The sequence below is a fragment of the Amblyomma mixtum genome, chromosome 2 (assembly GCF_055824585.1).
Source record: "Amblyomma mixtum isolate Tamu chromosome 2, ASM5582458v1, whole genome shotgun sequence".
Taxonomy (NCBI): Eukaryota; Metazoa; Arthropoda; class Arachnida; order Ixodida; family Ixodidae; genus Amblyomma; species Amblyomma mixtum.
The window spans coordinates 115783021-115810521 of NC_143013.1; the positions used below are offsets into that span (position 1 = coordinate 115783021).

The 27501-nt window shown below is 46.4% G+C and overlaps 1 protein-coding gene across 4 annotated transcripts in view; it reads left to right on the forward strand.

Moving 5' to 3' along the window:
• Positions 1-27501, forward strand: part of LOC149360661 (prestin-like) — a 282903-nt gene that overhangs the window by 75411 nt on the left and 179991 nt on the right. The window contains exon 1 of one of the 4 annotated variants that reach the window (XM_089572444.1): positions 8741-9988. The exons of the other annotated variants lie outside the window; for them this stretch is intronic. Within the exon in view, the coding sequence (XP_089428570.1) occupies positions 9925-9988 (64 nt within the window). The 5' untranslated portion in view covers positions 8741-9924. Of the gene's footprint in view, positions 1-8740; positions 9989-27501 lie in introns of those variants that run through there. 4 annotated transcript variants of the gene reach the window in all.

A 27501-nucleotide genomic window follows, 5' to 3' on the forward strand; every position in this document is an offset into this window, starting at 1 on the left:
CCAATCCAAAGTCGCTTCTTGTAACCATCCCTCATAACCCGAACACGTTTTTTGCACGTGAAAATCCGCAACATTAAAATCGCCTCCAGCATAGCTTTTATTAGTGACGTAACTTATACAGCACATACTCCTTACGACCGGGGATACTGGAATTTTCTTCTTTCCAGATGAGCACACTAAAGGGGCCGCGATGCTGTAGGACTCAGAGATGTATGAGCTATCTAAGGGTGAACGATGAAAGGGTCACATGAAATATATTATATTTGCATCTTATTAAGAGAAGAAAGGAAAAGGATGAATACAAAAGCCATGTATTCCTGTGTTCAAAATAGAGCCACTTAAAACTCCAATCATAGTGCTATATTTGTGCCGCAATATAAGCTTTATTGGGAACTTCTCGTTCATTGATTTCATTTCAAGGTGCGACCAGAGGTAATGCGTGCTAAAGAATTTTCGCTTTTCGTTGAAGATTTGGTAAGGGCGCAAAAGGTGCCATGTAAATCACAGCCTTTGTACCCGAGGCAAGGCTATGTACCCTTGGATTAGATGCTGTGCAGATCAATGGTAGACAACAGCGTGGTAGAAAACATGGACTTCAAGGGAGAAAAGACGGGTCATGCGGTGCTATTTTCTCTTCAGCTATCTACCGCGCAGCTGCCGACCACGAATCTCTACCAACATGCCCAGTTTTCTTGCCTAGTCAATCAGATGACGTTGACTGTTTTCATCGCGCACAACTTTTATTTTGTGTTCTAGTGCGTTCTAGCGCAGTGACGCATAGACACTGAAATGACAGCTTTTCTAAATTCATCAAAGTCAGTTTCACCCAAGTAGTAGGTGTGTTTCGCCTCGGTGGCACATTGCTTGTGGCGTCCTGCTGAGAATATCGCAGTATCGATTCCTGGCAGTGGCAGCTTGATTTAGACGAAGGTGAAATGAAAAAATGGCTGAGGCTTAACTTGGTTAAGCCTGGAGAATGCGAAGCATCATCGTGTCGCGTAATTTGGAGGCGCACAACCACAGCGACGGCGCGAGGTGGGCCCCCGTTTCTCCACTGTCGTGACGTCATCGTGTCACGTGGTGTGACGTCATGTATCACGTGATTTGGAGGCGCACAACCACAGCGACGGCGCGAGGTGGGCCCCCGTTTCTCCACTGTCGTGACGTCATCGTGTCACGTGGTGTGACGTCGTGTCACGTGATTTGGAGGCGCACAACCACAGCGACGGCGCGAGGTGGGCCCCCGTTTCTCCACTGTCGTGACGTCATCGTGTCACGTGGTGTGACGTCATGTATCACGTGATTTGGAGGCGCATAACCACGGTGAAGGGCTGAAGTGGTAGCTAAAGTAGTATGCTTCGCATAAAAAAAAGGCCTTCTGCCAATCGATGTCAGTAGTGGGTAAAGAATCCCAGACGGGGGAAATTAATCACAAGCCCTCCACTGCGACACCTCTTTTTCTTGGACTCCTTTCACTTCCTCATTCAACCCTCGCGACGCGGTCCGGATGTCCATAAAGAGTGCGGCAATTAAGCCGCTTTTACTGTCCTAATAAAGCATTTGTATTTGCACATTCCGTCTTTGTTTCCCCCGTACTGGGTCGCAGAATCAAGACGCCGAGTGACGCAGCCGCTTGGCGGGGAACGCGTTCTCACGGGCGCTTACCTGCGCCGGGGCGGACAGTTATTGACAGCCCCCCCCCCCCCTTTCCTTCCTCTTTTCCGGTGCTGTCATGGAGTTTCTCTCTGAACGCGGAGTGACACTGAGCCACAAGCTGAGCGCTATCGCCCACCGCGTGCGACCTGACACAGACACGCGCAGACGCACGCGGCCGCCGCTCTGCACTGGCGCACGCAGGATCACAACGTCACGCTCACTTTCACGTGATCCCATTGTTGCGCTCGGCGCAGCCCTGTTCCTTTTACCAGCCTGAAAGCATGCAGTGTTATGCGGTGGCTAAATCGCTATTGTCTTTCTTTTCTTCCTTTCCTGTTTTCTTGTGTTCATTCCCTGGAGGGAGCCCAGCTCGGAAAAAGAAGGCAAAGAAAAACGGGTTGGGCACCTTTTGTTCGCATGCAGGGGTGAGGGCTGCCGCGCACTTGAAACAGCCGCTTACACCCCACTTGCACAAAGGAATGGGGGCTAGAAAGGCAGCGAGAGGGAACAAAAGTGAACAAAAGAAGAGAAAGCGATGGTTTGAGCAGGCTCCGGAGGCCATGACGTCAAAGCCTGAGCAATAGCTGAAAGGCACAGGAGTGACTGTTATAGAGAGCTAAGAATCAGGCTCCCGCTTTCACTGTGCAGTGCTTGCTAATCCTGGTTTTGTATGGCTCAGCAAGGCGAAATCCAGAATCCAGTAGAAGCCAGTGGAGTTCAGAAAGGTCGATTCTGACTATCAGCTTCCGAAACTTTGTCTTAGTTTCCAGTCGCTTCTATGACCTTCTTCCTCGGGGCGTGCTTTTGAACTGATAGGCGCGCGCAGGTATTGACAACCTCATGTCACACTATGCTCAGTTCGCCGGATGGATGCAAATGAAAACGCCCGGTTAATTACAAGTTTCCTATTGAACTCTATTTCGATGCATGGAAAAATGTTTAGCTCCCATTAAGAAGGAGAGATAGACAAAGCTTTCTTTTAAACTGATGGAGGATAATTAGTATTTTGTTTGCCTTCAGTTTGATGTAAAGACAAGATGGTGCTCCCAATTTACCTCTTCAAAACCAGCCGCCTCGGTCGCTCAATGGTTACGGTGGTCGGCTGATGACCAAAAATACTCGGCTTCGATCCCGGTAGCGTCTGCCACATTTCGATGAAGGCGAAATGCTAGAAGCTCGTGTACTCTGCGATGTCAGTGCTCGTTAAAGGATACCAGGAGGCCGAAATTATCTGGAGTCCTCCAGTACGGCGTTCCTCATAGCCTGAGGCGCTTTGGGACGTTAAACAGCATAAACAGAACCTCGTCAAAAATCCATGTGTGCAGGACATGAAGATAAGGCGTGTAGTATTTCTGAAATGCTAGCTCGTTTTGCCTTCTAAGGATTACATGCATGCCATTTTCGCCTTAAACGCTGCGAATTCTGTCGGTCTGCGACAGGGGAGAGCCGTCGGTCCTTCCGCAGACGGCCTGCGATCGAGTTCCGTCCAGTTGGAATTCAGTCGCAGCGTCGGTGTGTTTGCTCTGCGACTGACCAATGGGGAGCGCCTAGACGGCGTGTGACGTGGGGTCACGTGGGAGCTGCTGCAGCGGCAGGAGCAAAACTGTTTATTCTAATCAATACGTACGAAATATTGCCTTGCGTCTAAAAACACGTTGGCCATAACATCGTTAACACATTCCGTGCAGCGTTTCTGTCGCGTTTAATCGTGGCTTGCCTATGCGAACATCGAGCAACATTGCGTGTCCCTCCGAACGAATTCGTTGAGTTTGAGTTGCATGTGAAAGCACTGAGCGAAAATCGCAATGCGGTGTCACCGACTTGGCCGACTATTTTCGTTCTAGTCGCAGCATGCGAAACGCCTCTTAGTCCGCGTTGAACTTGCATGCAAATCTCCTTTAGAAAATCAATGGTGTTGCACCATGCTAGGCATCTCAACGTTACAAATCAGCATTGGGAAAGAAAACACAAGAAAAGGTTTGAAGGTTTGAAGGTTTATTTCCGCAACTAGGTGTTGCGAGGACAGCCAGGGAAAAAGCTGTATAGACAGCTTGAGAGGTCGTGGCTTCCTCTTACAGTGCAGCATTGACGGCGGCGGAATAGGACATCAAACAAATTGTAAGAAAAAACTCGTATGTTCTGTACATAGAATGACACATGTACTTTCAGTAAGCAGTACATTCTGCTTGTAAAAGAAAAAAGAGATATATTAGGTCAAAGAGACTATAAAGGCAAACACAGGGAGGAGAAAATAAAGGACAGCAGAACTGACAGGTGCACTCAAAATGGTAATAGCAAGAAAAAAAGAACTCGACGAATATTTGGGGCAATTCTTTCAGAGAAATATTGGAGACATCAAGATTCTTGTGGCAGTACAACTGGTTCAGAAGTGTCGGTAAGGTATGCTGCAACATTTGTTTGCCATAGTTTGTGCGGCATTTCTTAACATTCCAAGGCTCTGCTGCGCGGGTATCATACACAGTTCTGCTTTGCTAGGCATTTCTTAACATTCCAAGGCTCTGCGGCGCGGGTATCATACACAGTTCTGCTTTGCTCTAACCTAGCAAGTGTAAGTAAGAAGTCATCATTTTTCATTATGGCGAGTTTATATTTATAGCACAGCCTATAGTTATACATGGACTTCATTGGAATAACGTTGTGTCGGTGGAAAAGGCTCGCAGTGTGGAAGAAATACGGCACTTTACATGCAATGCGTATAATACGTTTTTGTAAGACAGTGAATTTGTTAATATTTTCAGCTGTTGTTGTTGCCCACACCATACATCGAAGGTTACAAGCAGTGGTCTGTGCTCGACAAAATACTGGTCGCGTGCTTGTAACTCAATGAGGTGTTTTCATGACGTACCTGCCAGCTCACCCTTATGCATACCCTAAGCAAATAAGCGACGAAATTTGCGCTCACACTCAGGCTACTAGGCTGCTCAAGTAATACCTGTTGCTGGGCTAGTCGGTGCATAGTTCTACGTACAAAAGTTAGCGCAACAAACGAGAGAATCACAAGAAAGGTGGACAGGACACCCTGTCCACCTTTCTTGTGATTCTCTCGTTTGTTGCGCTAACTTTTGTACCTAGAACTACTAGGCTGTTTTATTTTATGTTTACCCTTTTCAGTACTCCTCCTCTTTTTTCCTACTTCATCAGAGGCTGCAGTTGTATTTCTACTGCATCATTGTGAGCACAGTCCTTCAATGTAGTACATAGTCCTTCAAGGACAATGGTATGATCATCAACAGCCTGACTACGCGCACTGCAGGACGAAGTCCTCTCCCATATCTCTAATCCTGCCCTGCACCAGCAGCAGCCGCCTTATCCCCGCGAAGTTCTTAATCTCATCCCCCCCCCCCCCCTAACATTCTGTCGCCCCCAGCTGTGCTTGTTTGCTCTTGGAATCCAGTCCTTTACCCTTAACGACTGTTTGCTATCTTGCCTTCCCATTACTTGCCCTGCGTGTGCCCATTTGTTCTTCTTGATTTCGGCTAGGAAAGCATTACCACACGGTTGCTCCGTTAACCCACTTTGCTCCTTTCCTGTCTTTTAACGTTACGTTTATCACTTTCCTTTCCATTGCTCGCTCCGCCGTCTTCAACCTAAGTTGAACACTTTTCTCTAGCCTCCTTATTCCGGCCTCATAGGCTAGTAGCGGTAGGAAAAAGCTGTTAGATACTTTTCTCTGGAGGGACACTGGTAAACTGCCATTTGTGGTCTGAGAGCCTTTCAAATGGGCTCCACCGCACTCCTATTCTTCAAGCTATTTCACTTTCGTTGTCCGGATCTGGAGTCACTACCTGCCCTAAGTAAACTGATTCGCTTGTCACTTGCAGCGCCTCGCTACAAATCATACACTGCTGTTCCCTTCTGAGACTGTTGAACAATACTTTAGTTTGCCGCACATTAACCTCTGCACGCACAGTTCTGCTTTGCCTGTCTAACTCATTGGTCGTGCTTTGCAATTCATCCCCGGAGTGAATAACATGGTAATGTCATTAGCGAATTGCAGATTACTAAGGTATTCTCTCGTAACTCTTCTCCGCGGCTGTTTCGAGTGCAGTTCTCAGAACGCCTCCCGTAAACAGGTGATGAACATCAATAGACACATCGCGTTTCCATGCCTGACACCCTTCTTTATTGGAATATTATTGCTGACTTTATGGAGGACGAAGATGGCTGTGCCATTAAGATAGCTCCCAGTATTCTACATGACGCTCATCGACACTCTGATTCCGTAATTCATGCCTGACATCTGAAGTTTTCACTGATTGAAATGCTTTCTTGTAATCCATGAAGGCTCTGTTTCGGGTCTAACTGTATTCTGTGCATTTCTCTATCACTTGATTGAAGGTATGAATATTATATATTGTCGAGTAGCCTCTACGAAAGGCAGCCTGGTCATTAGGCTGACTGAAGTGTAAGGTTGCTCTGATTCCATTAGCTATTACTTTAGTAAATGAATGCCTTTTAGTCGACGTGCGGTAAGCTTATCGGTCTTTAATTTTTCAAGTGCTTTAGATCCCTTTCCGTATGGATTAAGAGGACGATAGCATTCTCCCAAACGTCTGTACGTTTGAGATCATAAGGCATTGCGTATACAGGGTGGCTACTTTTTCTAGCAGAATCTCGCTGTCCTTCAAGTGAACTGCTGTTACCTGATCCTCACCAGCTGCTTTCCCCCTTTGCACTGCTTCTAAGGCTTTCTTTACTTCCTCTCTCGTAACTGGCGGGATGGCCCATTGCTTGCACTTCTGCCTCTCTCAGTAACGTCCTGATCACTTTGGCCACTGTATGCATTTGTGCAGAACTGTTCGACTACTTTAACTATTTTATCTACATTGCTAATGACATTGCCCCGTGTCTCTTAGCGCACAATCTGATTTTTTCCGATGCCTAGTTTCCTCTTGACCGCTATTCGGCCACTTCCATTCTTTAGAGCGTGATCTATTATCTCCATGTTATACTTATTTATGTTGGTTAACTTGCGCTTATTGATTAGCTTTGATATATCTGCAGGTTCAGTCCTCTCTACTGGGTTATAGGCTTCCATCCTTTGGCGTTTCTTCGTCTCCTGAGAGACCGCCTGCTTCTACTACACACCCTGTGATGATAACTCTTAGATTATCGTTCATTGCTTCAACACTAAGGCCGTTGTCCTCGATTAGAGCCGAAAATCTCTTTTGCGGCGACATTCTGAATTCCTATGCTCTTTGCCTCTTGCCAATAGCCCGTCTATGGGTTTCTTCCGCACTGGTTTCCTGTTCCCTCTCCACGTCTAGGGTCATTCGAAGCCTTACCATCCTATGGTCGCCACATCAAGCCTTTCTGAGGATTTCTTCTGCTTAAATTGATAAAACAAAACCAACTCTACAGCAGTAATTCAAAAGGCACAACGGAAACTTGGCATAAATCAGCTGTGCAAGTTAAGAAATATGAGTGATTAAATTTTAGGCAGCGAATTGACTCGTACATTCCTACGTACGGCGAATTTGAACCTCGTTATAACGAAGTTGAAGTGGCCGAGCGATTACTTCGTTATAGCTCGTGTTGGCCGAGCTTCCAAGGGGAATCGTCATTCCTTCGTTATATTCGTTATTTCTCTATAACAAGGCTTTGCCGTGCCTAGTTCAGTGGTTTGTACAGCACGTTGCTGTCCTCGAAAGGCGCCTCCGAAGGGATACATAGAGCGTGGGATTACTTGTGCCGCCACTTCAGTGCCTTGTGGAGGAACGACACTTACCCCCCTTGCACCATTTACAAGTTACCTGGAGCTTAAGGGGCATGAATGAAAAATAAACCTGTCTGAAGCATCACGTGCAACTTCGTGATTTTCTTATTAGTGCCACGCCTGTTGGAGTGAGCATGCACTGGGTCCATGTAGTGTCTAGGGAAAAGAAAGTATTTCATTTCCCTACCTTGCAATCTCCGATCTAGACGGCCCCGCAATTGTTATTCCGGGGGCCATCTAGAGGAGCCTTTTACGAGCAATGGACTCAACTTGTATGTCTATGATAGCGATGATTGAGAGCTTCAAAATACTAAAGTAATAGAGCATCTAACTTAGCGTTTACAAAGCGTTAAATTCAGAAACCTCAAAGGGGTGTTAACCATTCTCAGTCCCGTTGCTGTTAGCCGAGCTCGGTGCCATGCGCTGCTATAATAGTGACGCCACTGTTTGAAGTCCTAATTTCCTTGTTTTAAATAATTTTCAACTTTTATGCCAATTGCTATCTAGTTGTATACATCGTCGCTTCGCGAAAGCATGCGTTGTTCACCTAGCTGTCCCAGTGATCCAACGAAAAACTACACATAGGTGAAATGGCGTTGGTTATGGCGGCTTGCACTAACACACAAGCAGCCTACCTGGATACGAATTTAGCAGCTTCATACGTTGTGTTCAGCAAGAATGGCTATCCAGTCGGTTTGACCAAACGAAGCCTAAAACTATCAAACCAGTTGGATTTGACCTCTTTACACTGAAGTGCATTCGTTAGGTACGCTTCAATTCCTCCTTCTCCTTTTTTTTTTTTGAAGCTCTATTTAAATGGCATTCCCGCACTGCCTTCTTTCTACTTGGTCGCGAAGGCTTTCTGGATTCAAAGCGCCGATAAATGGCGTAATTGTAGGGCTTCAGAACGAAAAGCTGAAATAATGACGTTTACCACGGCATCAGCAGTCTGAGCCGATTCCTGACATTCCCTCCATTAAACTGCACATCATAAATCCATGACATGCATGAATGGCTGGGCGAACGAGTTTGCCGAACGGGAGCGCTTAGTAACGGGACCTGGTCAAGTTCGCGGCCTAGTAGACTCGCCTAACCAATACCGACGACCCTGAAGCGTGGAAAGGAGTCCGAATTCCTCTCTAAGAAGCCCGCCGGCACTCGAAAGTGAGGAGCCCATAGATACGCCTCACTGATGGGTCTCCTCGCGGGTGAGTGTACTTAAGATCTGGAGTGAGCGATCGCTTGTGGCTCGTACGCCGTGCCGATCACACGACCCCGAGCGGAGCCGTTATCAGCTGGAAGCGAGCGCGTCCGTTTTGACGGGCAGGCTGAGGAGGAGCGCCAGTTCGCCCCGGCAAGGATGACAACACCGGCGCGCAACAGATCACCGCTCGGCATCTGCTCCACTTCCTGACGCGCTCTCCTCTTGCGTTGCGCGACCGCCGGTAGCGACGTCGACAACGTTAACTTAGTAAGCCGGCGGCTGCGACTGTTGTGCGGCGCACAAGGCGTATTGGGAGCCGGCAGCGGCGCGGGAGGCGAGAGCCTCGCTATCGGAGAAGACGCCAGTAGCAGCAGCACGTGGTTTCTTCTCTCTCGGCCGCGCCTCGCTCGACTCGGCCTCGACCAGGAAACCGGCAGAAAAAACAGGGCCGCGCGCGGAAGGGAACAGACGCCGAACGCCGCGGATTTTTTGTTCTGTCTTCAACGCCTCCGTTTTGCGCGGGAGCCGAGGCGCTCGGGGCGGGGTTTGGACGACGACGCCGGCTTGGCAGCAGCAGCAGCAGCAACAGCGGCAACGGCGCGAAACGCGGCGGGCTGGATCGCGTAGTACATAGCCCGCGCGCGAGTGAGCGCTTTCTTTGGATATCAGTGCGCGTGGCCTGAGAGAGAGAGACCACTGGGAACGCGCTAAGCCGAGGAGGTCCGATCGAAGCCTTGAGGCCTCGAGGAAAGGGAAGTGCCTGCCGCCCGGTCAACGAGGACACTTCGCAGCTTGGACGTAATTCGGGTGCAACCAACCACTCGGGCCACCGCACACACCGTACAGCTCTTGCGTAGGAGCATTCGCAGCAAAGCGGCTTTGTGGAAAGATCGTGGCTCAGAGCGTGGCGTGTGAAGACAGTCGCCCTTTCTTGCGACGCGGTGGATAACAGCGTTGATGTAGCTTATACTCTTGCGATAAGCACGACGACCGCGACCTTGCGGGATACAGTTCCCTGGCGCTTCTCGGAGCTGGAAGATCCCGCCGAGAACGACAGTGCTGACAGCTCTGACAGCGTGGAAGCTTGCTTGCTCTTGACGCTTTGACTGACGTACGTGATCTGACGGCACGTTAGGAGTCGGGTGCGTGGCTTTTCACTGAGCGCTGCTGTGTTTCCCGGCAGCTGCAAGCATTGGGCGTACAGTGACGGCAAGTGAACGTTTCGCTCATCGCGGCTTACCGCCTTCGACGGCTGTTTGTTCTATCTGGTGGTCTGTTGCTTGGACGCGCGTCGAGACCAAGGAGTCTACACCCTGTTTGATCCAGAATGGGACCTCCACGACGCAGAGCTGGAAGCTGGAGCGAACACGAACTGCTCTTGGAAGACAGCGGTGAGTCACTGTTCCAAAACTCTGCCGCTTACACGTAGACACTTTGTGCTCCCCGCCTTGCCTGAACTGTTTTTCGTAATGTCATGAGATCCTGTTGTTTTAAAATCTCCGCTGCCTCGAAGATCGTTGAAGCGAGGAAAGCTTTTCAGCGTTGGTGTCTCGCTGAAATGGGTTTGAGAGTCATGGAACACTCTGGCAAGCACTATTAACCTCAGAATTTAATCGCGTGTTGAGCGCGCATCCTTTGCGGCTCTCAAGAGCGCCGATAGGTCGTGCACCTGGAGGTATCACAATATGGCCAGGCTCCCCATGTGCGAGGGTATTGTTGTCGGCTCCGGAGGCTGACAGCCAGAGAAATGCTCTCGATGACCGTCGGCGCAGGAGTGCTTTCGGTTCCTTCCTTTGGCCATTGTATACGGTACGAATGGAAGAGAGATTACAGAAGGCGTTAAAAACGCAGACAATGTGCGGCAACACTTTGCTCTCCTTATTCCTTGCGTTCGGCTTCCTTGGCGCTCCGCAACGATGGGTGCGTATTAACCGGCGCATTTTGTAATATTTCTTCTCTCTAGTGGACCCTTGAACGCCGATGAAAATGCGGCAGTTAATCTCGGGCTAACAATAGCGTATTCCGCACATGACGACGAAGTCTCCAACTGGATTCCCTGCACAGCTGTCGAACATATGCTTGATTCTAATGCAGCAAAAGTTTCGTTTTTTTTTTTTCGTGCGAAGGTTCTAAATCTCATGCTTGCGCTGATTATTCGAAAAGTCACGCCATTAAGCAAGTGCGCCAACATTTTTCGTTTTATTTTTGAATAATCTTTGCTTGTGAACCAAACTGTCAGAAAAGCACGCAGGTATATAATCTTTCGAGTATTTCTACAGGCGCTTGAAAGTGTTGAAACACGTATCAGTTCACGCACTGAAGTGAGCACTCTCCCTCGTTGTCAGAATCTGTCTTCATCCACGGCATTGGTATTTGTCAGCGAGTTTTTACCTCATCCCTTCTTTTTTTTTTTTGTCCTTTTCATTCATACTTTCCTCGACACTCTGTGAGTGTGAGCGTCGCAAATCCCAGTGGTGCAGTGATTTCGCGCGTTTCTTGGGAAATCTGTGCCAGGTACAGTTCTTCAAATTATCTCCTGATTACGGGGAATCCCCGGGCAATTCACTGTCCTGCACGCAGTATGGCGAGTGGTTACTCCGGTTAAGTAGAGGCGAAAGATACTCGGTTATTGCTGACATAAAATATAGCCTCGAATAAGGGAAGCAGTGATGCGGCGTTAATGTTTAACGTCACGCACGAGTATCATGTTGGTTCTCGAAGTCAAGCCTGACGGTTTTGTTCTTCCTAAAGGTGCCACCCCATTAAAGTATACCTAGATTCTAGGCTCACTGGAGACATATAACGGAAGGTACAGACCTCGGTCTACTGAATAGAAAAAAAAAAGAGGCTTGGTCGACGAGTTCTGAGGGACACGTGATGACATGCATGCAGTAAATGAGTGTTCGAAGTCTCGTTTTTTTTTCCACTTTACACTCTTTCTATTTTCTTTTAATGTGGTGGAACCAGAGAAATTGACGCAGGACAATACAAAGAGGCACACACACAACATCGCTGGAAAACTCTTGTCTTACGTGTAGTCAAAGCTGTAGCGCTGACGCTGGAAGACAAACATCCAAGATGCATAATGACAGAGAAAAAAAGCCAAAATACCAGAGTACGAGTTCAATAAAATAAATTCTTAGGCAAATTAGTTCAAGGAGGCCCACACAACACAACACTCAACAGTGGTGTGGTGTGTGTACCTCTTTGTCTTGTTCTGCGTCAGTTTCGTTGTTTCCACCATCCGTGCACTATGAACCAACTAGCCCGGCAATTGACTCCGTTTTTCTGTGACAATATCAAATAGAGTAACGCTCATCCGGAGCGGGTTTCTTTAGTATACCCCTCGGCGTGTTTTCATATCAACAGTTCGATGTGTGTATGTTCTGGCAACGCCTCTCGTTCTGATCCATTAAGAAAGGACAAAGCGGAAAACCCTCTCGGACCTTGGGACGTCAAAGCTCGCAACAACGCCGCCGGTGTTTCGCTCGACGTCCTACCCGAGACAAAAGCCCGCCAAACGTCCGACCGCTGGCCGAGGCGCGTGGGTGAGGCATTTGCCGGGGAGTAGTGACCTTGTTTCTCGACTGAACGACGCACCAAGCGCGTGCTACTTACAGCAGATCCGATCGCTCGGTTTTTTCTCCCCGATTGTACTTTAACGGCGCCATGGAAAGGGCGGTGTTGCTGTTTTTTGTTTCTTTTCGCGTAATAGCGGGAAAACTGGAAATGTATGGTGCCTACGTAATATTGCCTCTTGCTTCACGTAAGAGAAAGAGAGTGAAAACAACCGCATTCCATACTCTGTCCAGCTCTTAAATTTAGGGTTGCGCTTGGTCGTGCTGGTGGGGACTGCGGAGAACTCTCCGAATTTCAGAGAACATGTGCCATAAATGAACATTAAGAACGACTCGTGAAAATTTTTGTTTCGAATGTTGTGGCTATGCTGAAGTGCGTCCGGCGGCAAAACACGCATTTGTTTTTCGTATATTTGGAATTGAAAATGGCATATATTTTGCACTCGACTCGGTTCAAACCCATGGCATTGATAATGAAGTGGAGGCAAAGTATGGCCTCCGTGATCGCTGGCTAGAAGAGAGTGGCGATATAGTGTAGCTTCAGAGATCCACTCTGAAGATTGGTTTAGGGCAGTCGGCATGCGAAAGAGACCGCTTACTGCTTAACACGTACTTTATTTTGCGCCTTTCAAGCTTTTAAAACTCTCGCTTTGCAATGTAAGTAGTATGGTTTGTCATTGGGACTTACAAATAAATTGATGGAGGCCTACTTCAATGCATTCTCGGTATCTCTTAGCACTCAGTATTAATGACAATGGGGGAGTCAGTCATTAAACCAAACAAAGGACAGGATTGAATGGCTGCGCTGCGTAGGGATATGTGCGGCGGGGTACTGTGAGTGGTATTCTCCTTAGACATGCTTGTGAGTCGGTGAGACTCGTGTGAAGAAAATAACGGATCTTCTTCGCCATGCTAGCGGCCAACTAGCTAAATTTGACACTAGCCGCACCTTTGTGGATTGGACCACCAGGGAAAATAAATACGGCAGCTAGCTAGCGATTGTACGGTCAAGCTACGTCTTTTGGAGCCAACGCGATTGTTAGAGACAATCTGCGCAAAACAAAATATATTTATCTAAATATGATTGCAAATCAGTGCAGGTTTACTCGCGGACGTACACATGGCATTGTAGAGTGACAAAGTATAACTAGTACCTGTAGGCGTAAATCACTTAATGCACTCCAGCACTGCACGCTTGTCTAAAGCGATTACCAACACACGGGATTACCATGAACCGCGCGCCAGCTAAGCACTACGTCGCGAAGTGCCAGCAATTAAGTATAGCAGGTGTGCGCGAAAGGCGCGCACATTTGCTGGACAATAAGGGGAGGGGGGGGGGGGGGGGGGGGGGGGGGGTGTATACATAGCAATTCCAGTAAATCGGCGATGCGAAGGGCCAAATCGGAGGGAGAGCTCCAACGATCAGTTGCGTTCCTCGAACTAAGGCTTACAGAATCCCGAGTACAGCTCTTTTTCCCGCACTTGTTCAGTCTAAGAGGGTGCCGGTTACGAGCTCCGCCCGTTGCTAAATGCAGCTACCGAGCCTGGATGCCGGGGAATATGGCTTCGCGAAACCGAGAGGTTTATTTTCTTTATTGGTCGCAAGGTGCTTTCGCTATCTTTTTACTCACTCCGTTTCCATCCGCTTTGTGACCGTATGGCTGCGCTCGGGTGGACGTCAATGAGTAATTACTCCCTTATTATTCCTTCATACTCCGTCTGCGGCAGCAAAAAAAAAAACAAAATTTTAGCGATTATTAAGTCGAGTGCTTTAATCTTAAGGTCAGCACGTGCAAAAGCTCAAGTAAACCGTAAGCATGACTGCATTCTCGGCTGATGCGGCTGTTTCCAACGGCGATCAAGGAGTGCAGTTCGCCTACAAGTTTTAAACTTGATCCGCGTGCTGGGAGCATTTAGATGTCCATTTCTCTTGAGATGCAGATTCTTGTCCTGCTTCGGCATTGCGTAACAATAGACGGTTAAAAAACGTGGCCCCCGAATGCGTCATGCTGCCGAACAGCATTGTCCGATTTCTCCACCACCATGAACACAGGAAATGGTTGCTCATCAGGGTCTTGACCGCGTAATGCATGATCGTGTCGTGTAATACAGGATGTGCAGGCGCTTTCAAACTGTATTTCCTATGTACGAATCGTAGTTCATACCGAGGTTGAGGCCGATCACCAACCGCTACTCGCCTTGGCACACATTCGAAAGCACCGTCCACACCCCGGCCTCCCCGCCCCTTATGACTCAGACCCTCCTCGACCAGATCTCATCGATTATAATGATTGTGCAACACCCCGTAGAACGCGTGTATCAAAATCTGGCGCTGTAATTGGGCCTGAATTAAAATATTAGCCTATTATCATGCCACCTGCGGCGTTCAGAAAAACTAATCAGCGCTGCTCAATACGCGCAATCTGCGTCCCTCTTTCGACCAGTAGTTGGATTTCTAGCTCATAGGCGGCGCTACAATTTATTCACAGCTGCCAAATAACCCCGAGCAATAGCGCGGTTTGGAACCGCGGGGTTTCTCAACTGGAACATTCAAAGTTCTCTGGTCAGGGCAGTATTACCTTTAGGAAGCAGTCGAAGCTTTTAGTTACTAGTCACGACGTACAACGGCGCCAACGCCGACATTGTTTACGCCAGAAAATGTCCTTCATTCACCTACCGCTTTAAATAGAAGAAAACACGCGCGCCGGGAAGTTCAAGGCTGGCAGCGGATGGAAATTATAAAGAGAATTAATGCATTAACGAAGGCAGGACGGCTCTCCGAGACAGATGCCTCCGGTCGTCATGTCAGCGCAAACGTTCCGCTCGGCTTTGGCAAAAACAGCACGTGTCACTTCTGGGGTTATCTGACGAGGTGGAAAATATGTGTTTTTCTGGTTTGTGGTTTAGTCACTTTTATGCGTCCGGCTCGTCTGACGAGGCAGACTTGCTGGAGAGATAGCCAGAGATATATAGTGAGAGAAAATGAAAAAATATAAAACAGAAAAGTCCTCGGACTTTAACTGAACGCGAACGCTCACTTATAATCTGCGTTTCTCGTTAACCCCGCCCACAGCACTTCAAGAGGCGGATAGTTAATTCACGGCCATGCCGGAACGGCATTTGGAATGGCCGTCGCTGTGACCGAATAATTAAGACTAAAAACTAAGACAGGTTACAAAGAATGCTAATATAGTTACAGTGTATTTCGTCTCTGCCTTCCTTCGTAGTTCAGTAGTTACGCCAATGACGTTCGATAAATGAGCACGAGTTCCTGGGTTCCAAAATGGCCGCGACAACTTCATTTGAATATACCGAAGAATTCTGGACAAAAGCACTTTTGGGCGCGAAACTTTTCATGAACGCAATTTTTTAATATAATGTAAGATTTCACTGTAACAATCAATATATCCGCAGATCATCCCACTACGGTCTTGAATTTTTTTTTTCTATTAACGTTCTTGCTGTCGCCAAAAGCGTTCCCCACTAGTTTTCTATGGGAGTCAACTTCTCGGTGCGATCGATGGAAACCCTCTAGAGGAAAGATTTTGCTACGTATCAGAATAATGGACCATTACCTTTAATATTTCCATAAAAGTATCATCCAATTTTTCAATTTTCAAAATTTTGTCCGAAATGGTTGGACATGAAACGCGGAAAGCGCCCGTACTCTTATACTTCGCCGCACATTTGAAGAACTTAAATTTGGGAACATTAAACAGAACCACTCCAGTGTGCCGTGCATAATGGCCTAAAATGTTGCATTCCTACGCAACCATTCATAGTATAGTATAGTATAGTATAGTATAGTATAGTATAGTATAGTATAGTATAGTATAGTATAGTGTAGTATAGTATAGTATAGTATAGTATAGTATAGTATAGTATAGTATAGTATAGTATAGTATAGTATAGTATAGTATAGTATAGTATAGTATAGTATAGTATAGTATAGCAGAGTATAGTATAGTGTAGTACAGTATAATATGGTTTGGTTTGTAGGGGTTCACCGTCGCAATGCGACTGAGGCTATGAGGGACGCAGCAAATATTTGGCACTTCCCGCAAAAACACCATTTAGTGCAATCGCCACGGATTCAGAGAGGGGAGGCATAGTCTGTATTCCTCCCTCTTCATCTATACTCAACGCTGTTCTCGCTTCATTTTCCCTTAACTGCTCCATCTTTCACGCTGTCCTCGCTTCTACGATCGGTGCTCATCATTAAACTGATTGCTTGCTTTACACAGACATCACCGTTGTCGCACCCGCCGCGGTGGCTCAGTGGTTACGGCGTTCCGCTACTGACCCGAAAGACGCGGGCTCGATCCCGGCAGCGGCGGCCGAACTCCGATGAAGGCGAAATTCTGGAGGCCCGTGTACTGTGCGATGTCAGTGCACGTTAAAGAACCCCAGGTGGTCGAAATATCCGGAGCCCTGCACTACGGTGTCCCTCATAGCTGCACTTGCTTCGGGACTTAAAACCCCAATAAACCAAACCAAACCAATCACCGTTGTCGCCGTCTCAAACTGCCGGCAAATGATCGTGTTGTGGTGAACCCAGTGACGTTATTTCGCGTTTACATGACCTGTTCAATGAAGCGGTCACGATTTCCTCCACATCAAACTACTACATGGTAGCAAGCTCTCCCTGACGGGCGAGATCAAAATCTAGATTAACGATGAATGATGCGGCGTTTGTGTTTTCGCCGACAATCACAACTACACTTAATCAAGAGCACGCGCGCGCTGTCGCGCGCTCACCGAAAAGCACTTATCGCGAGAAGCCACGTGAGGGACGCCGGCATCTGCTACAAATCACCTTAATCTCGAGACGGGCTGACGATAAGTGGCGACATTGCTTTCGGCGCCCCCGTCGGCGCCTAGCGAAGCCCCATTCAGGCGGCATCGCAGAGCGTCTTCGAGACGCCGTGCTCAAAGAGTGACAGCCTCGTAGATAACGAGGAGCTTGTTTACGAGTCCCGCACGTGCTGATACGAAGGCTTGAGTGCGTGCTGCTACTGTTTTGTACACAGCAACCTGGGCAGTGTGTCGTGCGACGACTCGCTCACGACAGCGCACCGCTGTAGCGTTACCTTTCAGTCTTCGATTGCTTTATGCACCGCCGTCGGTGACCTTGGTAGATAAGCAGAAAAGAACGCCGAAACCCTCATGTGCAAGGCTAGAACGCTGTGCAAATGAACGTGAGTTTAAGTGTAGCGTCCCCCCTCCCCACCTCACCTGTACTTCATGCAGGTAGAGCTTCGCGAGAGCGAAGTCATATCAGGAGAGTTCTCAGCGCAGAAGAATCGCCTCACAGCGAAGCTTCCCGTTATTCCTTAGAGGCTTTTTTTTGTCGCAGTTAAAAGCAAGGAAGCTGATTTTCAGGCGTACTGCTCCTTCGCCCCCTATCGTGTCAAATTTCGCGCTTTTTATGTTACCAATTTCGTTTCACTACTGCACCTCTGAAGGCTGAAAGCACGCATCAGAGAAGGTAAGGGCTCGACCGAAGAACACATTCGTCAAGGAGCATCAAAACAATGCGTCTAAAGAATGTTGGTTTGTATTTCTCTTAATTGTTGTCGTAGTTGGTATGGTCCCTGGCATTCTAGCTGCTTTTGGGCCGTTCGACAGAATTTGTTTTTTTCTATTAATTAGCTGTCATAATCTGCACCCTCCGCATTTATTCATTTATTGTTCGCTACTTTCTTCATTCAGGGTACTCCGAAAGCTCCTGTAGCACGGGTCATACACAAAGCCTAAGAGGTGCTGGGGCAAATATATAGCAACACTCAACACTGAAGAACACTTTCATACACTGGTCAAGAAACGGATCCGCAAAGACAGCAGCATACTATATACTACGTGAGGACAGTACTGCAGGGTACTGCGAGCAAAATAAGTGTGAAAATAAATACCAAAACAGAAAGACCAGTAACCCTGAACATTAAAAACGGTTACATTACCTACGGGGAAGAAACGTGGAGGCTAACCAAAAGGATTCAGAATAAGTTAAGGACAACGCAGCAAGCTGTGGAAAGAAAAATTATAGGTGTAACGCTAAGAGATCGGAAGCGGGCGGAGTGGGTGAGGGAACAAACGCGCATTAATGATATCCTAGTTGAAATCAAGAAGAAGAAATTGGCTTGGACAGGGTATGTAATGCGAAAGCAAGATAACCGCTGGTCCTTAAGGGTAACGAAGTGGATTACAAGAGAAGGCAAGCTTATCAGGGGGGCGGCAGAAAGTTAGGTGGGTAGATGAGATTAAGAAGTTTCCTGGGATACGGTGGCGACAGCTGGCAAAGGACAGAGTTAATTACGGATAATTACGGAGACATGGAAGAGGCCTTTGCCCTGCAGTGGGCGTAGTCAGGCTGATGATAATTATGACATTACTGATAAAAACAGATGCCTGTAGGTTGCTTTAGGTGGTGTTCAGAAGCCGTTTGACTGCTTAAAATTTCGTGAATTCAGAATGTGTGGTGATATGCAGTAGTAAACTCTTTTACTCGGTGATTGTGCGTGGAATTACTTTCTCCTAAACGTCATATTTGGCATTTAACTCGCTTGATTGTGCAAAGTTGTCCGCTCTGTGGAAAAGTGGCTTATCTGCAGTGCTTTAACGGATAGCCTAGCCGTAATTCGCTAAACGATATGCAGAGACAGCTCCAACCCTCTATATCAATCGAACTCCTGCAGCCAACTGGTCGACTCAGTGCCACAGCAGTTGTCCGTACTTTTTTGTTCAGCCGCGCTTTACCATATATCAGAATGTAATATGTTGTCCTCCTTACATCTCGAAGCGGTGTTTGTAATATACAGGTACAGTTTCTGGGTATTCATACCCGTGCATTCGGTTATAAGAGCTGCCGTCCAAATTCAGACAACCGAACCGGTATCTCCTACGGGACAAGCTACAATAGCGTGACGTTTACGGCGAGCGCAAATTTAGGAAGTGCAAGAGCTAAAGTACGGCGCTGTATACCGCCTCTAGTAAATCGCTCCCGAACGCGGGCAGTAAAACCTGCCACCAACATCCGCGGCGCAGCAAGCACTTCGTCGCGACGTTTATAGACAGGTATGAAAAACTCGCCTTCACGTTTTGCTGCTTTCTAGCGCGCGCAGTGGCACGCGCGCGGAACCCGCGGCAGGTTTTCGCAGCTGCGCCGATCAAGCTGTGACATAATGCCGGAAAATGCGCGCTCGATCGTGCCTGCCTGCGGGAATTATGCACTCCAACGGGTTCTATGTGTCATTTACACGCACTTGGTGGATGGCTGCAAATGAAGCGAAAGTTATGTATGGCTCTTCGATGCCGTTTTTCTTTCTAACCCTTTCACTTCATTTTTATTTTTCCTCGCGTTCTGGCACCACTCACGAATTGAGGTTTGGTTCGATTATCCAGAACCATGGCACCTATTGTGAACTATCCCGTTATGTGAACGCGCCAATGCATGAAAGGTTATCAAACTATCACGCTGTGTACGAAAAGCATCTCAGAACTGCTATTCATTTCATCGTAAGTATCTTGTGGAACAATAGACCAACTAGAGACTGCGCAAAGGAATTCGACGCTGTCTACTCTCAGGGGAGAATACTTGCGCGGAGAGTGCGGGAGAAATAAGAGAATGCAAGCACGCATTCTTTTTTCGTTGTAGCTGCAGTGAAAATATTCACGGGTGTGCGCACATACATGATGATTTAGCACGCTGTAGAGTTTGGACGCGGTGGGTCTTCATTACTGTGTCCAGCGGAAAGCCAGACGCGATAATGACTTTGATAAAGCAAGAATCCCTCTTTTCGATGTGACTAACAATCGCAACGCTCCTTTGCGTAGTACTGGGCTCGCGTACCTGACCTGCACTCTTTGAAATATTCCTCAATCCAGCAGCCAAGAGCTACAATGAGTTCCGGAAGTGAGTGCAGGTAAACTTGTTACCATTGCATTTTACATGTTCAACACGCGTGCGAAGCTTTTCTCCTGAATGTCACTTTTTTTGTGGTTGTTGTTGTTTAGCACTGATCACCTTTAATGCAACCTTTCATTCGAGCACAAAATGTAGTTATTCTTTAACGAAATAGCCTCCTGTGTCCATCCTAAAACTATCTACCCCGCCGCGGTGGCTCAGTGGTTACGGCGCTCGGCTAGTGACCCGAAAGAAGTGCAAAGACGCGAAACCCCGAAAGAAACCTAAAAAGACCCGAAAGACGTGGGTTCGATCCCGGCCGCAGCGACCGGATTTCGATGGTCGCTGCCTTCACTACAGCGTCCCTCATATAGCCTGAGTCGCTTTAGGACGTTAAACCCCAATAAACCAAACTTAAAGCTATCTGACCAAAACAGATCCGTGAACATGTTGGCTAAAACAAGGAAAATCATACACTCGCAGATAATTTAAGGGAAAGATATGCCATATGCACACCTCCAAACAAAGCGTGTATATCAGGCTATGCACTGCCAATGCCTTGCGAAATGTAGCATTGATTTGCAGATTTCCTTTCTATAGGATCAAGGGCCACTCAGAATGCATTCTTGCAGTATGCCTCTTTGTCAGTATCGAGTCACTGATACAACTTTTCTTGGTCGTCCTCCGTCACTCCTTCTTTATTGTTCCTAACAAATGAATTTAGTTTCTAGGAAAGTTTTACTGCGATAGCAGTATAGCGAAAATAACCGCTGTCTCTGCGTCCGAAGCCTCCAACCTTCATTTGGTTCACCCACACACCTCCGTATTCCAGAAGCCCGCCACCCATTTTCACCCCTTTCCTCCGTGCAAAAGGCTTATGCCCGCCATTCATCCACCCACCTCCAGAAGGAGTGGCTGCGGCGTTCGGGTGTGGAGCCAGTGGTCGCGTGGTCGAATCCTGGGAGCGGCGACTGCGTTTCAGTGGAGATGAAATGCAAAAATGCCCGTGTGTGTTGCGACTTTGTGCCCGTCAAAGATCATCAGGCGGTAAGGGCATTGGCGGATGCATTTAATAGACTTTTCGCGCTGCAGGGTGGTGAAAGTATTGAGCTTGCTAGCACATCGGCACCTGACGCTGAAGCATATATGTCAAATACCAGTTTGAACTCATTTTTCCTCTGCCCTGCAGACTGTGACGGAGTATTTTCATCTGGTAATGTCATTAAAAACAGCGAATCGAAAGATTCGATCAGAATTCAACACCTGTGAAGTATGCACTTGGCTTAATCTGCCCTGTCTTAACACAGGTATATAATCTAATACTTTTAAATGGTGTATTTTCTAAAAAAAAAACGCAAGAAGCCCGAGTGCGACCTATTTTGAAACAAGGCGATAAGAATTACCTTCATAACTATCATCCTATTTCAGTTTTGTCCGTATTCTCAAAAGGCATTGAAAAATTAGTACATACAAGGATGGCATCACACCTACACCAAAATAAATTGCTACATGACTTTTAGCATGGTTTCAGACCACATCCGTCCACTGAAACAGCTCTTCCAACTCAGAAATAAATAATCATCGAATCTTTTATGAAGAAGACGTTGGTAATAGGTACTTACATAAACTTTTCAGAGGCGTTTGACTCAGTAAGTCACAAAATTCTCCTTTCCAAGATTCACAATTACGGTTTCCGGGGCAATACGCAAGCCTTGCTGAAATCATATTTCCAGTATAGAACGCAATATACAGAACTAAACAATGTGAAATCATTTACACTAGATATTAACGCCGGAGTACCGCAGAGGAGCAGTCTAGGACCGCTGTTATTTTCAATTTATAGACACGACATAACATGCTGCACAAACAACGCACAATTTGTATCCTACGCGGATAATGCATTTGTTTTCATTACAGGTACTTGCAAAAGTGACATCGAAATTTGTGCAAATAAAGTGCTAGCCAACATTCACACATGGGTTGATGCAAATCATCTTAAGATAAATCCAAATAAAACAAAGATTGTGTTATACATGCCCAAAGGAAAAAGCATTTCCGAGCCACTTAATATACGGTTAGAAACAAATATACTGGAAATAGCCCATTCTGTAAAGGTCCTTGGTGTCATTTTTTCAATGCTCTTAACATGGAATAAACACATAGAACATCTCTGCTCTAAATTAGCCTCTGCTGTAGGGGTCGTATGCACGTTAAAAAGCATACTTCCAGAAAAACTTAAAATCAAGCTCTACAATTCCCTAGTGTTGTCTTTACTCCAGTATTGTAACCTCGTTTGGGGCACAACTGCTGTCACAAACTTGACTAATCTGTACTTACTCCAGAAAAAAAGCCTTGAGATGTATAGCAAATGGGACTTACCATTATCCTTCCCATGACCTTTTTTGCGGTATGGTATTCCCCATTTTCCCAATGTATAGCCACAGCTTGCTGGTATGATTCAAGTCATCTGTTAAAACCAGCGATAACATCTTAGCGAAAATCGCGCCGCTCGAAAAGGACAAATCTTGGCACCATACTCGTCATCGTGAAACGTGGAATGTACCCACGCCACGAGCAAACTACTGCAAGGAATCATTATCATACATGCTTCCCTCTTTGTTAAATCGGTTCAAGCAAGAGTCGTTTGATCCTTTTCATAATCCGAATTTTAATATTATTGTTGCTGTAGTATTTACCTATGTGAAGTGTGTATTACGTTTTAGCCGTTCCCACATAATTTATTTTCAATTACAACTGTTTATTCATGCCCACTAACATTCATTTTCAATACGTACCGTGTCCCCAATAACTCCTTAAAATCGTAGTAATACTTGTGTGCTCTCTTTTTCTTTTTACTTTTTGACCTGGGAAACACTTGCGACATATCCGTATATGTATGAATGCAAATTTGTAAAGGTCAGGACCCGCGTCAAGCCGTTGTCACGGTTTTTTGGCCTGTCTCCTCCTCTGAAAAAAGGAAATAAAAGAATTCAATTGAAAACTGAAATTTTATAGAGATTAATATGGAGGCCTACACCACGGCCCCTCTCATTGGCCGCTTGCAGCTTGCGACATTTGACCCCCACATACTACAACCTACCCCCGCCTTTTTCGGGACAAAACTACAATCCAGAACCAGCTAACAACTCTGAAAAAGATGGAGGCTTTTCCTCAAAAACTAAGGTTTAGAAATTTGCTACTAGGAAGTATTGTATTGCACATTGTTTCACTAAACACGTGGACACAACATGTTTTCACATAATGTCATCTGGTTTCTTTGTAGATTTCATTTTGCTCAATTGCCGTAAGCAGGGGACATGCTTGTCGTACGTATTGTTCTCCCTTGCGATAAGGCCCACCGCGGCAATGTCGATGTACTGTAAATAAGTAATAAACAGAAATTCTTCGTCGCCTTTCATTTCTGTGGGGCTGATGTAGGGAAATCTTTCTTTACGACTTTGCTTTCTTTATTGGCAACGCTAAACACATTGACAATTGCGGAATTCTTCTTACGTTAGTCTAAACGCGTGTGTAAAACGAACCAAGGGTAATTTCGATTTACTGCCAGCGATTGCAGCAGTTATCAATATGGGGGACTTTTCCGAAGATTGAACCGAGCCCCTCAGAGCTGGACCCATCGAATTATCTTTATTATCGCTCGTGTGCTGCAAGTGACGACTTGTACTTATAAGCGGTCTGATTCTCCTTACAGTACGAGACAAATGACAAACCTTTTTTCTCAGTGCTTGCACCGATAGCCAATATGTCAACCGGATGTTGTTATCAGCCCAACAAAGCGAGGAAACGATGTTTCAAGCAGGCCTTGTTGCCTGCGATGGACTTCCTTGCAAAGAGCTGTGACGTGGCCTGTTTTTTTTTTGTTCTTTTTTGCACCCTCTGTGTATTTTTTCTGCATTTTGGTAGCGGTGGTTTTCACTAACCATTAATATTTCCTATTTGAACCCTTTTATGGAATTTTCGACACAACTCTGCACATTGCGAATTGCGACATCTTTCTGGAAGTGTCAAAGACCTATGGTGTTTTTTATCTCAAATAGAGAACGTAAAAAAAAATATTTTTCAAAACAGGGAGTCTGACAGCAAATAATCCGCCAGTTTCATGTAGAAAGATTTTGCCATACGTAGTAATATGATTTTTTTCCGTGTTCAACTTCACATGAGTCATCAAAATCGACCATATGAACCCTCGGTTCCTCTGGTTCTCGACAGGCAAACTCAGATATTTGGATGTTGCAATTTTTTTGTCATTTTGGCACTTTGTAGAAAATTTTGTACATTCTAGTAAAACTGAGGTTGTTATTATTCACCGTTGAAAACAAGATAAATTGTCTTTCTTGAGGCCTACATAAAATATTTAAAAGGCAAAATTAAAATTCCGAGGAGAAAGTGCGAGCGAGGCATGAAAGGGTTTATACTAGCTGGCAATACATGTTGCACATTCCCGCCACTATATACAGATGGGCAGTATGTGCATTTCCAATCTTTTTCTGCGGCGAGTGGCCGCCGAAGACTCCCTTATCCACAAATAAAAATAGCATGTATAAGTCCCTTGAAAGAAAAACGCCAACTACTGACCGCAGGGGGCTATTGTTTTTCCGTTCTCAGGTTCTTCTGACAGCGTACGATAAACCGAGGTTCAATACACTGTGGTGCAATTCATTCGGCCACAGAGATCAGCGGCATTGCTTTCAGGGCTGCTATTACAAAACAGTAAAAGCCACAAGCAATGTTGGAAGCTTTGGCCATATGGGTAAAGCTGTCGCAGAAAACTCTGCTAAACTTGCCAAACTACATCTACTGCAGGACAAAGGCTGTTCCCATATCCATCCAATCAGCCCTGTCCTGTGCCAGCTGCAACCATCTCATCCCGGCAAACCTCTTAATCTCATCCGTCCACCTAACTTTCTGCCACTGCCTGCTACGCTTGCCCTTCCTTGGAATCCAGTCCGTTACCCTTAACAACTATCGGTTATCTTGCCTTTGCTTTACTTCCTTCGTGAGCCCATTTCTTCTTCTTGATTTCGGCTAGGAAAGCATTACCTCACATTTGTTCCGTGACCCACTTTGCACCCTTCCTGCCTCTTAACGTTTCACCTATCATTTTCCTTTCCATTGCTCGCTCCGCCGTATTCAATTTAAATTGAACACTTTTCGTTAGCCCCCACGTTGCCGCCCCTTAGCTTATTACCGCTATGATACAGCTGTTATATACAGTCCCCGTCAAAAGCATACGGCACAAGGGGTTTGCTTCCGAGGCCGGCTGTGTGCTTCGTTATGCATCATCAGCGACTGGGATCTCCCGAAAGAGGAATGGCTTCACGTCCTCAATCCTCCCAAGCTTTGGAGTGCCAGATGTGCTAGGTAGCCTCGCTAAACAGCTTAGAAGCAAACTCCTAGGGCTGTATACTTTTGACGGGGGCTGTACTTTTCTCTGGAGGGTCACTAGTAAACTGCTAATCATGGCCTGAGAGAGCCGAAAGTGTGCTCCGCCGAAATCTTATTACTCAAGTTATTTCACTCCCGTGCCCCACATCTGCGGTCACTACCAGCCCTAAGTAGATGTATTCATTTGCAACTTCCGGACGCCTCGCTACCTGTCGTAAACTGCTGCTCCCTTCCGAGACTGTAGAGCATTACTTTAGTTCTTTGCGTATTAATTTTTAGACTCACACTTCTGTTTTGCCTGTTTTGGTCGTCGATAATGGTTTGTATTTGTCTCCCGAGAGGCTTGGGTAGGCAATTCCATCAGCTACTAGTAGATTGCGAGTGCATTCTCTGTCAGGTTTTATACCCCAGTCTTCTTAATCCAGTTGTATGAAAGCACGCTGTGAACAGTAGTAGAAACCATGTCTCGCTGCCTGACACCCTTTCTGGTTGGTATTTTATCACTTTCCCATTGTTCAACTTTGTTCACAGTTCAACCGCTATAGCTATTTCCGGTACCTTTACATGCCACGTCTACGACCTTTTTGATCAATACCTGCATGACTTCTGAGGCTTCGACTGAGTGAAATGCCTTGTGGTAATCTATGAAGACCTTACGTATATGCACCTTGGTTACATTCGGCGCATTCCTCTATAAGGTCCTCTATTTGTCGAGCAACGTTTACTAATGCCAGCCTGATCATTCGGTTGGCTGAAGTCTAAGTTTGCTGAAATTCTGTTAGCGATCACTTTAGTACATACCTTGTAGGCAACAGGCGGTACGCTGATAGACTTACTCGTCCGGCATACTGGTCAGCGAACGCTCTGCATTAGTAGGAATTTTTTACAAGCTCTCTGTTCACATACGGCACGGTACAGTACGGTACAGTACAGTACGGTACAGTACAGTACGGTACAGTACAGTACGGTACAGTAAAGTACGGTACGGTACGGTACAGTACGGTACAGTACGGTACAGTACGGTACAGTACGGTACGGCGCGGTACAATACGGTGCGGTACGGAGTGGAGTGTCGCCTAACGTCCCGAGACTGGGCGGGAACAGTAAGAGACGCCGTGTTGAAGGTCTTCGAGTTAGTTTCGGCCACCTGCAATTCTTTAGCGTGCGCTGAGATAGCGCAGTACATGAATGTTTTTGCCTTTAGCTTCCATCGAAATGCGGCCGCTCCAGTAGGGTTTGACTCCCGAGACCAGGTCCTCAGAAGCCGATCGTGAAAACCCCCAAGCCAGCTCGGCCGCTACAAAGCACTCTGTTCTGTATATATCCTTATGTCTTGAAGTTATCGGGCCATATGGCCATATGACTATATGGTCGTGCACTGATGCAGTTACATTCATGATTTCAGCCGCGTTTACTTTTAGTTAGGGCGCGGATATCCATTCAATATTTGTATTCAATTTGAAAACTCACTCGGCTATCTGTTTGGAATTTTTGAAATGACACAAATATTTGGAATTACATTCACAACTATTTTCTTTATTTGCTGGCGACGCTAGGCGAGCTTCACAGACAGCGAGGCGGCAGTATTGTGGCGTCATGTGGGCGTCGTATCTTTACTGGATATATCTTTTACCCGACTCAATAGTATTACACCATAGCGTTGGATACTGCGTGCTCATTCTTCTTACTCCATAACCGATGTACGCTGCTCTCACCAGCAAATTTTCTCGTCTACTGCGTCAAGGTTCCAGCAATTATTAAAAGAAAGTCACGGTGTTCCCGTGAAGAACAAATGTGTTCAAACTTGAGATCTTACTGATGGGCACCATGTTTTTAGTGTGAAGACTTATTGTTTCATTCTTGGACTAACTTAAATGTTCGATTGAAAAAATAAAATAACCACTCTGATTAAATGCACCTGAGCTTCATTATGCGATAATCGATTCGATATTTGAAGCTAGTATGTCCATTCGTATTCGAATCATATTACGAAGATTTTATATTCATACACCCCTAA